This window comes from Tachysurus vachellii, chromosome 5 (assembly GCF_030014155.1).
Source record: "Tachysurus vachellii isolate PV-2020 chromosome 5, HZAU_Pvac_v1, whole genome shotgun sequence".
In the NCBI taxonomy this organism is placed as follows: Eukaryota; Metazoa; Chordata; class Actinopteri; order Siluriformes; family Bagridae; genus Tachysurus; species Tachysurus vachellii.
Genome location: NC_083464.1, coordinates 12,623,518 through 12,637,266, shown reverse-complemented (window position 1 = coordinate 12,637,266; position 13,749 = coordinate 12,623,518). Strand labels below are relative to the sequence as shown.

Genomic DNA, 13,749 nt, shown 5'->3' with positions numbered 1-13,749 from the left:
GGCAACTGACAGGTGTAACATCCTGTCATTTAATGCCATTAACTCAACAATACAGCTTTCATAATGGCTTACCAAATGATTAGCAAAAATCTGGCTTAAATTGCAGAGATATGAGTGAGCATGAGTGAGAGAGAGAGAGAGAGAGAGCCCAGCCCTGCCAAATTTTGGTACATCCAAGATGGGTTTTTCTAAAAGTGTTTAATGAAACATCACTGAATTAGAAGCAAACTTGAACTGTAAACTATTTTGTTGCTGCACACTGAGACTGGAGGAGAGGGGCAGTTTTTACCCTCATGTAGACAGGAGCAAGTGGACAGATACAAAGCTTTCAGATCAAAGAAATCCCATGTTCTTTATCAAAAGACTACACTGAATATGGCAGGTTGCTTGTTCAGCATGGGAATACATTCATTTTCAGTTATGATGTTATCAATACCAGGATTGCTATGGTTTGCATTACTCATTTATTTATATTTTGGGACAAATAACAATCTAAAATCATTAGAAAATATAGAAAAAAATATAATATGCCACTATTTAATAGAACTTTTAATAATTTAAACATTTTCAAATCTTTAGGAATATATAACCTATTTTTAATGTTCAAATATCAAATGAGTGAAAATGTCCTTTTAACCAAATATTTAAAAAATACGTTCTGTCCAAAATTGTCACTTTTAATTTTAGAGGAGGTGATGTGTAAAACCTGTGAATATTGTTCCACCACTGATTCCCTTTTAGTTAATACATTTGTAAATCTCATGATTTATGTATAAAAGCATTACTATATTTATCTTACTTAATAAAACATCAGAAAATTTAGAAAATTATTAAATGAATTTATCACATTATCGACCATTTGTACACATGTACAGCAGCAGCAATGATAACACAAAAGACATTAGCACATTTAGCCAGGAGTTCAAAGTCTCTGCTGCATTACCAGAGTCTTTGACATTGAAAAAAACACAAATCAACAATACACAAATAAAACCTGGAACTGTAAATGACCGTTATGTTACTTTTAAATAAAGTGAAACTACTAAAGCAATGGGAAAAAAGTACTGGTCCAATAGAATGTGAGGCAGAAAAACTGTGTCAGACAAAATCAGAATGGGGAAACCCACATGAACCAAATGCAAAGTTCTGAGTACAAAACAAACAAAAACACTGTTATACTGTACATGAGATGATTCTGATTAACTCGTAGTATTACACAGAAAAACAGCTGAATTGTTCCAAAGCCTGCTTCAATAACATTCACATAGGGAAATTTTGATAGGACAGGGAAACTGGAAAGTGTTTGAACATCAACATTTTGTTTAACATTGTCACGAAAAAAATGGGAATTTCTTTCCCATTTTTGTTGTAATTTATTCTAAACAGAAAAATACTCCCCCCCCCCCCAAAAAAAATAAAATAAAATAAAATAAAATAAAAAAAAATTGGACTCTCATTTGCCTCACTACCAGGTATGATTTGTGAAATCATGAAGCTCCCCCAAAAAAAGGATTAATTAATAAATTAAAAAAAAACTTTACTCCCTTTCAAAGTGAGTATAAATGGGAATGTTGTATCATAAATGTAAATTTTTGGCTGAGTAAGTCATCAGGGAGGAGCTCCATAATTGTAAAAGATAAATACAAACACTATGAATCTGTGCATTATGAAAATAATTCATAAAATTGGCCATTGTTCTATCCTCAAATGTTAAAACATCTTGAGATTCAAACAGCTCACTTTATCTGTTTCTGTTCTATTAACAATGATGAATTTCCAGACATTGCAAGGATTAAAATGTCACTCTACAGTAATGGTGTACAAAAAAGAGACATTGACAACATAAAAATGCTTTGTCTTGGAGTTGTAAGTCAGCAGGTATTTAAAAGGCACTAAACTTGAAGGGTCAGCTCTGTTAATACTTCCCTTGCATGATGCATTTATTAAAGTGTAATTCCCCTTCATTTAGGCTAACACATCCTGCCATATTTCCCATCTCACTGTGTCATTGTCAAAGTCCATACGAGATGTCCTTGTTTTGGTTTCTTAGAGTCTACAAAAACTTATCAGGCCATGATTTTACAATGTATGCCAGGGGAAATGGTTCAAAACAACATGTACTAGGCTGTGAGCCAAGTAGGGTGAGTCTGCTTTCAAAATGAACATAAAAAGTAAATACAGTAGCAAACCTTATTATGGCATTCACTGTTCAATTCTGGTCTGCTTCTATGGCAACAAGTTGTACAAAATCATCAAAAACATGAAGTAGCCCACAAGCAGTTTAATATTAATCCCCGATGACCAAATTTGAAATTCCTGAGTTTTTAATAAATGTACAAAGTGAGTAAACCAAAGTGAGTAATATAAAGAAATCACAGAATGCCCATGATGACCACTTGTTACATAACAATGCCATAAAGGCCAGGATATGGCTACTGAAGACATTCACAGATGTGCATGTCCTTGGTTGAATTTAGAGCCTCAGTTTGATTGTAGTTTTTATTTTGACCACAGTATTGACTGTGAGGAGCTCTGTGAACTCACTGACTATTAGGAATGATGACATACAGGAACACCTGCTTCACTGTGTGATTAATAAACCTCAAGATCAATGAGCATATACCGCAAGAGGCATCTTTTACTGACTACACAGGCCATGTAGGGGACTAACCTGTATATACAGAAACTTGCTTGTTGTTGGTGGTCACCCACAGTCACGTACCAAAACACACACACACACACTCACAGCTATAAGGAGTCTGAGTCTGTGTCATCTGGCTGAAAGAGAGCTTTGCCAGGCTGTGTCCTCAAATGATTTGGACTATCCCTAGACTTGTGAACTTCCTCTAGTGGTACATAGGAATACTCCTGCTGCAGATATCCTTTGCATTTTCCACACCATTGGATTAAGTTTCCAATGAGACTGGTCAGCAAGATTGCAGCCAGGACGGCGGTGCTAACCATCCAGCTCTTCCTAGACACCCACAAACAAACAGCAAAAAGAGAGAGAGAGAGAGAGAGAGAGAGAGAGAGAGAGGTCACCTTTTGAATCCACCACTCTGGCCTACACAAAGCACAAAAAAAAGAACCCCTCACACCTCTCACTTGCATTTGAAAGGTAGGTCTGACTAATAAATGCGTTACTGCCTCTTCACTGCATGAGCTCTTTACAGCACAGTGGGGACTCTTGATACAGATTTGCTGAGAGAAAGCAGTCTTGCCAATAAAGGTGTGGGGCATTCAATGCTATTTCCAATAAAAGCTATGTTTTGACTTTTACTATACAGACGTTTTAAAAGAACATGGGTGAAGTACACACTTTTCAAAAGCAACAAGAGGAAGCTGTAATTATTGATTTGGTTGCATAACATAGTCAGGTGACTTACAGAAGGCTGATGTTTGTGTACCTGTGTGAACACTTACTTTGATAGATAAGGCCTCTGCATGTGAGCCTCGTCTTTCTTTCGCCACTCCTTCAACATTTGGGTGGCTAGGCAATGACCAGCTGAAAGGAATGAAACAAACATTTCAGTTCCTCATCCGGCCTGCATTTCCCACTTGTTCAGAATTGCTACATACTGCTACAAACACAGCTGTTTCTCTTTCTCATCACTTTGGATGGAACGTTTTGTATCTGAACCTAAAGTAGTGAGAGTTTTAGGTTCAGATACAAAACCTTCCATCCAAAGTGATGAGAAAGAGTAACAGCTGTGTTTTGTATCCACAGAGAAGCAGGTGCTCACACCTTAAGTGAATGGAAAAGTTCTCAAGTGGAAATCTGGGATGAAGTAAGAGGTTAAATAAAAGCACTTGTGTTTATGATAAACACTCAGACAAGGCTTAAAAAAGTAAGCGCAGCAATGCTGGATGAGAGCTAATTTTAAAACCTGCATTTGAGTGAAGGACTGAAGCAGCCAGAGCATGGCATGAGGCCAGGATCAGAGTTAAAGAAAGACATTCTCTCATGTTGGTCTCATCCTGAAAGCTTTATGGTGCAAATTAGTCAGGTTTTTAAACATTTATGAAGGATTATTTTAGGAATATTAAAATAATCCTAATTTGGGGTATGGCCTGTGATCTGGCAAAGCAGAACCACAACCACAAATTAGATGATTATCTCGTCAGCAAGTTTCAAGTAAATAAGACAATTTTATTTTTATTACCCATCTTGCCTTTCAACCATTTAAATGTTAAGGAACTTCTGCACAATAAGTTCTCACCCTCTGTTATAATTTATGATACAAGCAGCTGTTCCCTACACAGCTTTTTTGTTAATAGGTTAATAAAAAGGATTTCAGTTTACTTTTTTCAAAACCTGTTCCTGTGTAAGTTGTTCCTACGGAAAGGATAATGTGCAAGAATGAGGACATGATATAAATATTGCAGCTGACAGAGTTTACTATCAGAACTGAGGTCATATAAACTTAATCAACACCTTCTGTTCAAGTGGAATTAAATAAGTTAACAGCCCTGGAGTATTGTGTGATTTAAAATCTGTGCATACATCTCATTGTTTATGATAAAAGCAATGTCATAAGAAATCTTGCGCTACTCGTGCGTTAAATTGGGATTAGAAGGAAAATTGCTAGAGTTTATAGATGGATAGAAACTATTAATAGATAGAAACCTGGAGCTCAGCAGATAGGACTGGCACAAGAGCATAAAAAGCTAGCCATCAGCTGTTTTCTCAGGAATCAGGGGTGTCAAAGTTCATTGTTTCTACCAGGTAGTGACCTACTGGACAGTAATCAATCAATGCTTTTCTGGGATATTCTGCATATTTGATGCCTTTCTAATAGTATTTATACTATGTTGAGATCTATCTTTTGATAGGTATTCGTACAGATAAAATGTTTATCACAACTAATATTTTATTTTTTCTTTCTGTTCGGCGTCACCACAGGGGATCACGTGGTCTGCATATTAAATTTGGCATGTTATATGCTTCATGACGCAACCCTCCCATTTTTATCTAGGCCCTGAGATTTAACTCTGGCCCAATGCTGGCCCAACAGTGTGTGTTTATAATCAGTACCTCTCTGCATACTGGTATTTCTCTGGTTGTGGAAAGTGGCATTACAGCTTCCCGTTACGGAGTCACAAGGGCAAAGGTTACTGCATTGGCACTCCTGTGAACAAAGCAGCCCGTAGTATCCTAGAGGACATTCTGAGAGAAGACAGTGTGCTCATCAACATATTTCTTTTTCATGCAACACAGACTGTTACACTCACACATCTTAATGTGCATTCACATAATGACAAATTTATGATAATTTTATGAGATGTAATTTTTATGGACATAGAATAGTGGAGGTTATTAAAACAATATTGGATGCGGGTACGGGAATCTGGAGTGGGATGCATGTACGAATCTTACAGTCAGATGCCCACATACTTTTTGATATAATGCATAGTGTGTGTTGATGTTACACACTATTGGCACTCAATCAAGTGTAAATGCTGGTTATGAGTCTGACTAAGACTACAATGGCTTTACAAATTGATAGCTTGTAAGTACAGTCATGACATAATTGAGAATTAAAAAATGTCAATCATAAATCCAAATCTGAACACTGTACTCTGCACAGCTCACTGCTTTTACACACCTTGCTCACAGGAATCGCCATGAAAACCAGCAGGACAAGTGCATTGTCCATGGACATGATCGCAAGTTCCACCATTTTTGCACATGCATTTGTCCTTACACCCATCGCCATAGAAACCTGCCTTACACTCTGAAACACAGGACACAGTGAACACTTTAACATGTAAAAAATGGGTGGGATCAATAATCAATCAAAGAGTCGACTTATAATACATAAGTATTGCTTGGCCAAAACAATTTCAGTGAAATCTTATAATGAAACAAAACTAACTTATGAAACAATATACATCTATATAGACATGTACAATAGACATGATATCAAATCTGTAAGGCAAATTTCCATTTAACATGCTTCATAATATAGTACATCCCCTTGTTGTATATTGTGTGAGCTGGATTGCTGTGTGGAGTTTGGCTGTATTTACCCTGACTGCAGTTCACACCTATCCACCCTGCGTCGCACACACAGCCAACTGTTTCAGGGACACAAGAGAGTGAAGAACATTCTCAACAATTATTGCACATGGTTACAGCTGAGACATTTCCTTTATTAAACAAATGTATTAAAATTAATTGAAGGGAAACATGTTTAGCAGAGAAAAACTGCTTTAATGTTTCCTGGGATTTGTGCCTCCTTTAAATATATATTTAATAATTGATGGCTCTGTTGTTAATTCGGTGTCTTAAAAATACTTTTAAAAATAGGAAATAGTTCATAAATAAAAGACAACACATAAGAATACGAAACAACGGCCCATTTTCCTGATTAAAATAGTACTTTATAGGTGTAAAGCACACAGCATGGTAGAACAAATATTACAAAGAATGTTGTTGTTGTCCTTCAGCTGCTCCCTGTTCAGGGTCACCACAGCAGATCAGCCAATCTGTATATTTGATTTTGGCACAGGTTTTATGCCAGATGCCCTTTCTTACGCAACCCTTCCATTTTATCCCGGTTTAAGACCTGCACTGAGATTTAACCCCTCAGTGGCTTGGTTGATTCCCCTACCTGGAAATTAAACCCAGGCCATGACAGTAAGAACGCAGAATCCTGCTGCTGGACCACCAGGGAATGCATATAACAATAATATAATGTGAAAACTAAACTGGTTAACTAAAACATTAGTAGCTCTATAGTGAGGTATAACACACTAAAACCTGTATTATGTATGTACTTCACTTGTACATACTGAGAAGATGAACATTAACATACACATGCAAACATTCCACCATTCCTCAGATAAAGAAAGTCACCTGGGGTGCAGAGCCCATGGTCTCCACAAGCTGTAGGTTGGCATGTTAGATTGGCACAGGTAGGCATGGCCCAGCCAGGTTGGCACACACACTGGCCATCTACACAGGTCCCATGCTTGTTGCAGTCTTCAGGCTGGCAGAGACGCTCGTGCACACACAGCACGGTGGACACGGCCCGAGGACATCGCCACATCGGATCATCACTACACGCACAGCAAAAAAAAGAACACAAGAAAAGTTGACAAACTCAGGCAAAGTTAGCAAAACAAACAGTGTATGTTTTTTATATCGTGCTTTATAATATAAAGATTTATTGTCAGTACAGTGACATTAAACAAATCCAAACTATTTTATAAGACTGATAATAATCATTCATTCATTCATCTTCTACCGCTTATCCGAACTACCTCGGGTCACGGGGAGCCTGTGCCTATCTCAGGCGTTATCGGGCATCAAGGCAGGATACAACCCATCGCAGGGCACACACTCATTCACTCACACAATCACACACTAGGGACAATTTTCCAGAGATGCCAATCAACCTACCATGCATGTCTTTGGACCGGGGGAGGAAACCGGAGTACCCGGAGGAAACCCCCGAGGCACGGGGAGAACATGCAAACTCCACACACACAAGGCGGAGGCGGGAATCGAACCCCGACCCTGGAGGTGTGAGGTGAACGTGCTAACCACTAAGCCACCGTGCCCCTCTACATTGTGATTTCTAAAAATGGAAAAGCAGGATTTATATACCAGTGATCTGAGGGGAAACTTGCCAGTGACCCGTCACGGACATAAGTGGAGGAGCCGCCTCCGTCCAGATTAATGGCGTTGATGACTCCCTGCTTCTTCAGGAACTCTGCCACCTCCCATAGGTTCATACTGGGTGCGCACACATACACACACACACACACACACATTAATGATTAAATTTGAGATTATGTTACAGTATTCTTAATTCCAAAAATGCTGCACATTATAGATATTAATCCAAAACCTAGTACATGTACATCATTCTGTTTTGTGTAAGTCAGCTAATCAAAAAGTGGAAACAAGCTGCACTGCATTTAAGTGAAATAATTAACTGAATTAATTATTAAAAGTGTTTTATATAGGGATGAATATACAAAGCATCACCTACATGTGGAAAAATTGGTGTCAGTATGGTCACTTTACACATGGTACTGATGCCTTAAGCTTAAAATGTATCATAGTGTAGGGGACAATATTAGGAAAGGTGTACACACACATACATAATCTGATTTGGCATGCATTTGTAAATATGAATAAAAAGGACTTCTTGTCATATCCTCAAAAATCTATTCAACGCTGCTTTTAGATATAATTTAAAAAATGTTTTCAGTAATTTATTTTCATGATACATTTCTCAATAAATTAGGAGAAATTGTGAAATGATTAAATATGAAACATTTAGAAAATAATATTCATACACAATCAACATAATTTTCTTAACTTCTTACTTATACATATCTGAAAATTCAGACTCTACAGTGTCTTTTCTAATTTATTGCACCACGAAACAAATTCATAATGGCGCTCTACATCCTTCACGAAAGAAGGAAGCTGTCATGTTTACAACTGAGATAATGAATTCTTTCGATGATCAGCTAAATGCTGGATTTTCCTAATTCTGTAAAATTCACAGTATAAAGTCATTCATTTGCACTTTAGTGAATGCTCTAAGGTTGCATGTTGGTCTGTTTTTGTATGGACAGTGACCTTACATTTTCATGCCCTTAAAATGACACTGACCAAAACCGTGATTGGTTGCTTTACATGTCGGTCAGACGCCCTCTGTGGAGTCCTTCTGCTATTAGTCTATTTCTCACCCTCTGATATTTGTCTGGCCATCACTTTGGAATAAAATGAGTCTTCCCTTGGCATCGTGGCCCACTGCTGTCCGTGCAGATATCACATTAACAAATTCCTGTAATGTTCCTGTAACATACAGCGTGTTGTGAGTTTCTCCCTTATTTACAATGCAGTCAGTTAAGGTATTTGATTAAACAGCAGAATTCAGTTCAATGCTACTCAGAAAACAAGCTTACACAGTTCTTTAACCATTACACAGTGCTAAGGATTGATGTACCTGTCTCCTGAGAGTCTTTACATTCAGCCTTTAAGCTCTCATTGATGTATACTTCTCCTGACCTGAGCAGCCAAACCACCCCACTGACCAGCTGCACAAAAGGGTTTATTCTGTCCAACACCTCTTCCTCTGATAGATAACTGTCAGCATGAAGAATAGAGGGATGAAAGAAAGTAAAAAAATTGTGAGAAAGGGAGGAAGAGTGGTAGGTAATGACACAAAGGCAGTCATGCAGTCCCCTCCAAAAGTACTGGAACATCACAGCCAATTCTTTGTTTTTGCTATACACTGAAGACATTTTGAGATCAAACATTGAAATTGTGACAATAGATATTGATAAAAATTCCAGGTTTTTAAGAAATTGTTAAAAATTCCAAGTTTCATTTCCTTACATTTATATCTAGATGTATTATACAACTTAGAACTGGGAGACTCCTGAGACACAGATAAGCTTTTAAAGCTTTTAAAAGGTTTTCTTTTAAAGAAAACCCACCTTATTCAACTTTTTCCTTTTGTTTAAACAACTTTTATCAACACTAGTTTAGCTTTCTAACTGTCTTCAACAATTCTGTTAAATTCATACTACTGTGTGGTGTCACTGTTATTCACAGGAATAACAAAAATACAGCAGCAACCAAAAATCACTAAGCACGTGCTTCACTAATCACTAATGCTTCATTAAATTTCTTATTTTATGTCTTTCAGGGATGGTTTCCTTTAACCGATTCACACTGTTTAATAACCAAAAGTAACAAAATGTCCAAGGATTATTATTTTCCCCAGAAGATAAAACAGTGGACAAACACCTTTATCTCTCAGTGGAAAATACAACAAAAAACTGAGAACTTGCATATGAATAAGCAGCTTGCAGCAGTCTCTCACTACTAGCTGTTATTTGGGAATAGCCATTTATTACGCAACAGTACCGTAGGGCTATTTTTAAGGGGCAGATGTTTTTGTGTCTGTGCATTCTTAGGACTTTCCTGGCTAATCCATTTTATTCATTCATTCATTCATTCATCTTCTACCGCTTATCCGAACTACCTCGGGTCACGTGCCTATCTCAGGCGTCAATGGGCATCAAGGCAGGATACACCCTGGACGGAGTGCCAACCCATCACAGGGCACACACACACACTCTCATTCACTCACGCAATCACACACTAGGGACAATTTTCCAGAGATGCCAGTCAACCTACCATGTAGGTCTTTGGACCGAGGGAGGAAACCGGAGTACCCCCGAGGCACGGGGAGAACATGCAAACTTCACACACACAAGGTGGAGCCGGGAATCGAACCCCGACCCTGGAGGTGTGAGGCGAACGTGCTAACCACTAAGCCACCGTGCTAATCCATTTTACTTCTAGCTAATTCTGTTTGTTCATGAATGTATGTTTAGTGTAATTTAGTGCTCTGAGTTTACTCTTGCCAATAAGATTTAATATATAAAAAGAGTTACAGTTGGATCAGCTAAAGCAGGAGGTGAGACACACTCTGTTGTGAACGATCATGTTGTCTTTAGTGTTATTATAATAAAATTATCTAAATCTAAAATCTACTAATAGACATCTATTTCTGCCTGATCATTTTAGTCTCTCTTAAGCACTAAACTTGCTTTTTAAGTGTTTTAAGCTTGAAAAAGTAATTTTTATAATATGCCTCCAGCTGGAAAAGACTTTCTAATAGTCCTGAAAAATAGGAATATTTAGAGTAGGACTCAGTATGGTCTTAGTTCAGGATGTTACATACCCATACACAGTTTTAATGGCAGCTTTAATGCCCTTAAAGCATAACTGTTTATTGAAAACAAGTTTGTTGTGCTATATTTACTTTACATTTCCTTTCAATATTAATATTCCCAAATTATTAATTGATCTTAGCAACATATTTCCACTTACCCAAACACCAGTGTCCCGTCCTTCCTGATACCGAACTGAGCGTTCTGCACTCCTCCACTATTCTGTACCAGTCTGCCATCACTTACAATGTTCCCTAAGCACTTTCCTTCAAGAAACTTTTTTCTCATGACAAAATATCCAGCATTCTGTGCGATCAGACACTTCCTTGTTTTAGCAGTGTTTTCCACAAGCTCTCTACGTAAAATCAGACATCCTCCGGGGCCTCCAGGCTCCAGCACCGACACTGTTCTCAGCGGGTCATGAACCACTGTGATGTGGCCACTCACCCATCTCACTGAACTGCTGAATGCTGAGACAAAATTCTTGGATTCTACTACAGGAGAGCCAGGGTGTGCGCTTGCCAGCCAGGTTTCATGGGTAAGGTTTCCATGGAGGAGTGGCTGACAGTCCCTCACGTACCGATGGGAATGAGACGGACCATGACTATCAGAATAGGGCAACAGGAGGTCATCATCTAAAGAGTGCCTGTAGGAAGGGGTGAATACAGGGATATTAATATTAATACAAAGTTCTTGCCCGCTTATGTGATCTAATTTCATAAGCTGGTCTCATAATAATTTGTTAGAATAGACAATTGTCAATACATAGAAGCTTTAGTTATGTTGACTGACGCAGTACAGATCTTGCATGTGAACACAGGACACAAACCGTCTCTCGGCTTCCCAACATTACACTTCTGATTTTTTTGTGCAACTCAAATACAGAACCTTGCTGAGTGTTGACATGACTGACTACTGAGCATGTCAGTATTTGATCAGCACTGAAGATCAGCTGACATCACAATCTCTGATACTGGTAACACATTTAGAGTGAAATGAGACCAGATAAAACACTACACACACAATCTTTAATAGTTTTTTACTGACCCTGCTGAACAAAAAAAAGGGGGTGTATAAGAAAACATTTACTCATTCCCACAAAATGCCATATTCATACTAAATTCAACTAATGTATGAGATTTACACAAATTAGACATATAGACAATATTGGAAATAACCATTAAGATAAAAGAAATAAAACAAAAAATGTAATCATCATTCAGCAATTCTTTCCACAGGGACACAGTGATCTGAGAGGATGGCTGTTATTAATGTTGTGAAACATGTTAGTTCCTGTTATCACTGACATTGCAGAAGTTATAAACAGTTGTTCCCTCACCAGCTTCTGCTCTTTTCCTTCAAGTTACTAAATTAATTTAGAAAAAAATGCAATGCCCTCTGTCCTGAGAGACTTTCCTGTGTCAGACAACTTAAAGTCGCAGCTGCAGCTTTGTGTTACAAAGCACTGACAATAGAGACGCCTTCTGTAAATGAAAAATAAATATGTTTTCACAAAAAGCAAAACCACAGGAACGATGTGGTGTGTCCACTACATAACTCTGAGTTAATAGCACATTATTAATATGAACCTAAAAATTCACCTGCACATATGCAAATTCACAGCGCTGTGACACAATGAGAAATATTCCAGATGAAATATGAATATAAAACTTAATTGGGTGATCACAGTTAAACGTTTACACAACCTGATTTTTTTTCTACTTCCTTCTATACTTCTAAAATATGTGAAAATCACCTATATTCATTTAAGTGCTTTATTGATCACTGGGCTGATTTGATTATTTGTACTACTTTTTATGACCATCACGCTGCTAATTTTCATGTGCAAACATGGCAGAGCTGGTTATAACTGAGCTTAAATGGCTGCTGTACACTCACTGTCCACTTTATTAGGAACAGTTGTTGTCTGAACGGCCAGTCATGTTGCAGCAGAAAATCATGCAGATACAGTTAAAGTTAATGTTCACATAAAACAAGATATTAAAGAAGAATTGCAATCTCTGTGACTTTGGTTGTTGGTGACCAATGGGTTGGTTTGATATTTCAGAAACTGCTGTAGAGTTAACAAAGAATGGTGCAACAAACAAATATACATCAAACGAGCAACACTTCTTTGGTTCGAGCTCTGTGCTTCTTCCACAGCTTATTATATCGATAAATCTGCCTGGTTCATCTCTCACCCAGCCATCGGATTGTTTCCAAACTACACACTTGGCCAAAAAACCTGAAATTCTGATTCTGATCTAGATGCACTTTCTAGAAACCAGGTTTTGTCCAGTTGATGTTTGTTGGTTTGTGGATTAACACACAGATGACTACACTTGTGCTGTGACTCTAAAGTTTCAATTCAATTCTCTGTCAAAGAAACCGAAGCCAACTCTTTCTAGCAAACTATTCACTATATTCTATCACACACACACACACACACACACACACACACACACACATACATATATATATATATATATATATATATATATATATATATATATATATATATATATTCTAAATGCTTTAAATGATTTTCCCCCATGATAAACTAGTCCATGATTTGTTTACTAGACAATTTTCGATTTAACACCCAAAGTTGTATCCTGAATACTACTACTGTGTATTATACGCACTGTTTGTTGTAGTATTACAATTATGGTTGATTAAATAAGCTACAACAGCAGCATTATTAATGTATAAAATGTATCTTTACCCCACAGTTTTGCTCTCTGTCATCCAGAATGGAACCAAAATAAACAGAACACAAACATAGGCCAAATTTTCTAACATTTCCATGTACAGAAATCTCGCCGTTAGAAAGCAACAGACTCATTTCTAACTTTTTACAGGCTACATATCCAATACAGTCCACCTCCCTACACCTGTGTACTACATGGTCCATGGCACAATAATCCTCTACACCCTATCTAGTGCACTTTATATTAAGTGCAATCCATTTGATCTTCCCCCAACTCAAAGATAAGTTCCGGGAAGTTTGTCATATGACATAAATCATGTGCTTCACTACAA

The 13,749-nt window shown here is 37.6% G+C and overlaps 1 protein-coding gene across 1 annotated transcript; it reads right to left on the bottom strand.

Annotated features, from left to right (window-relative positions):
• Window positions 1-1,429: 1,429 nt before the first annotated feature.
• nagpa (N-acetylglucosamine-1-phosphodiester alpha-N-acetylglucosaminidase) lies at window positions 1,430-13,584 on the bottom strand. Its single transcript, XM_060869823.1, has 11 exons — window positions 13,433-13,584; window positions 10,868-11,353; window positions 8,970-9,109; window positions 8,710-8,818; window positions 7,613-7,741; window positions 6,860-7,062; window positions 6,031-6,078; window positions 5,607-5,735; window positions 5,036-5,167; window positions 3,424-3,505; window positions 1,430-2,974 (listed from the first exon to the last, which is right to left on the bottom strand). The coding sequence occupies exons 1-11, from the start codon at window positions 13,513-13,515 to the stop codon at window positions 2,749-2,751; spliced, it is 1,767 nt and encodes a 588-aa protein (XP_060725806.1). The 5' UTR covers window positions 13,516-13,584; the 3' UTR covers window positions 1,430-2,748.
• Window positions 13,585-13,749: the final 165 nt, after the last annotated feature.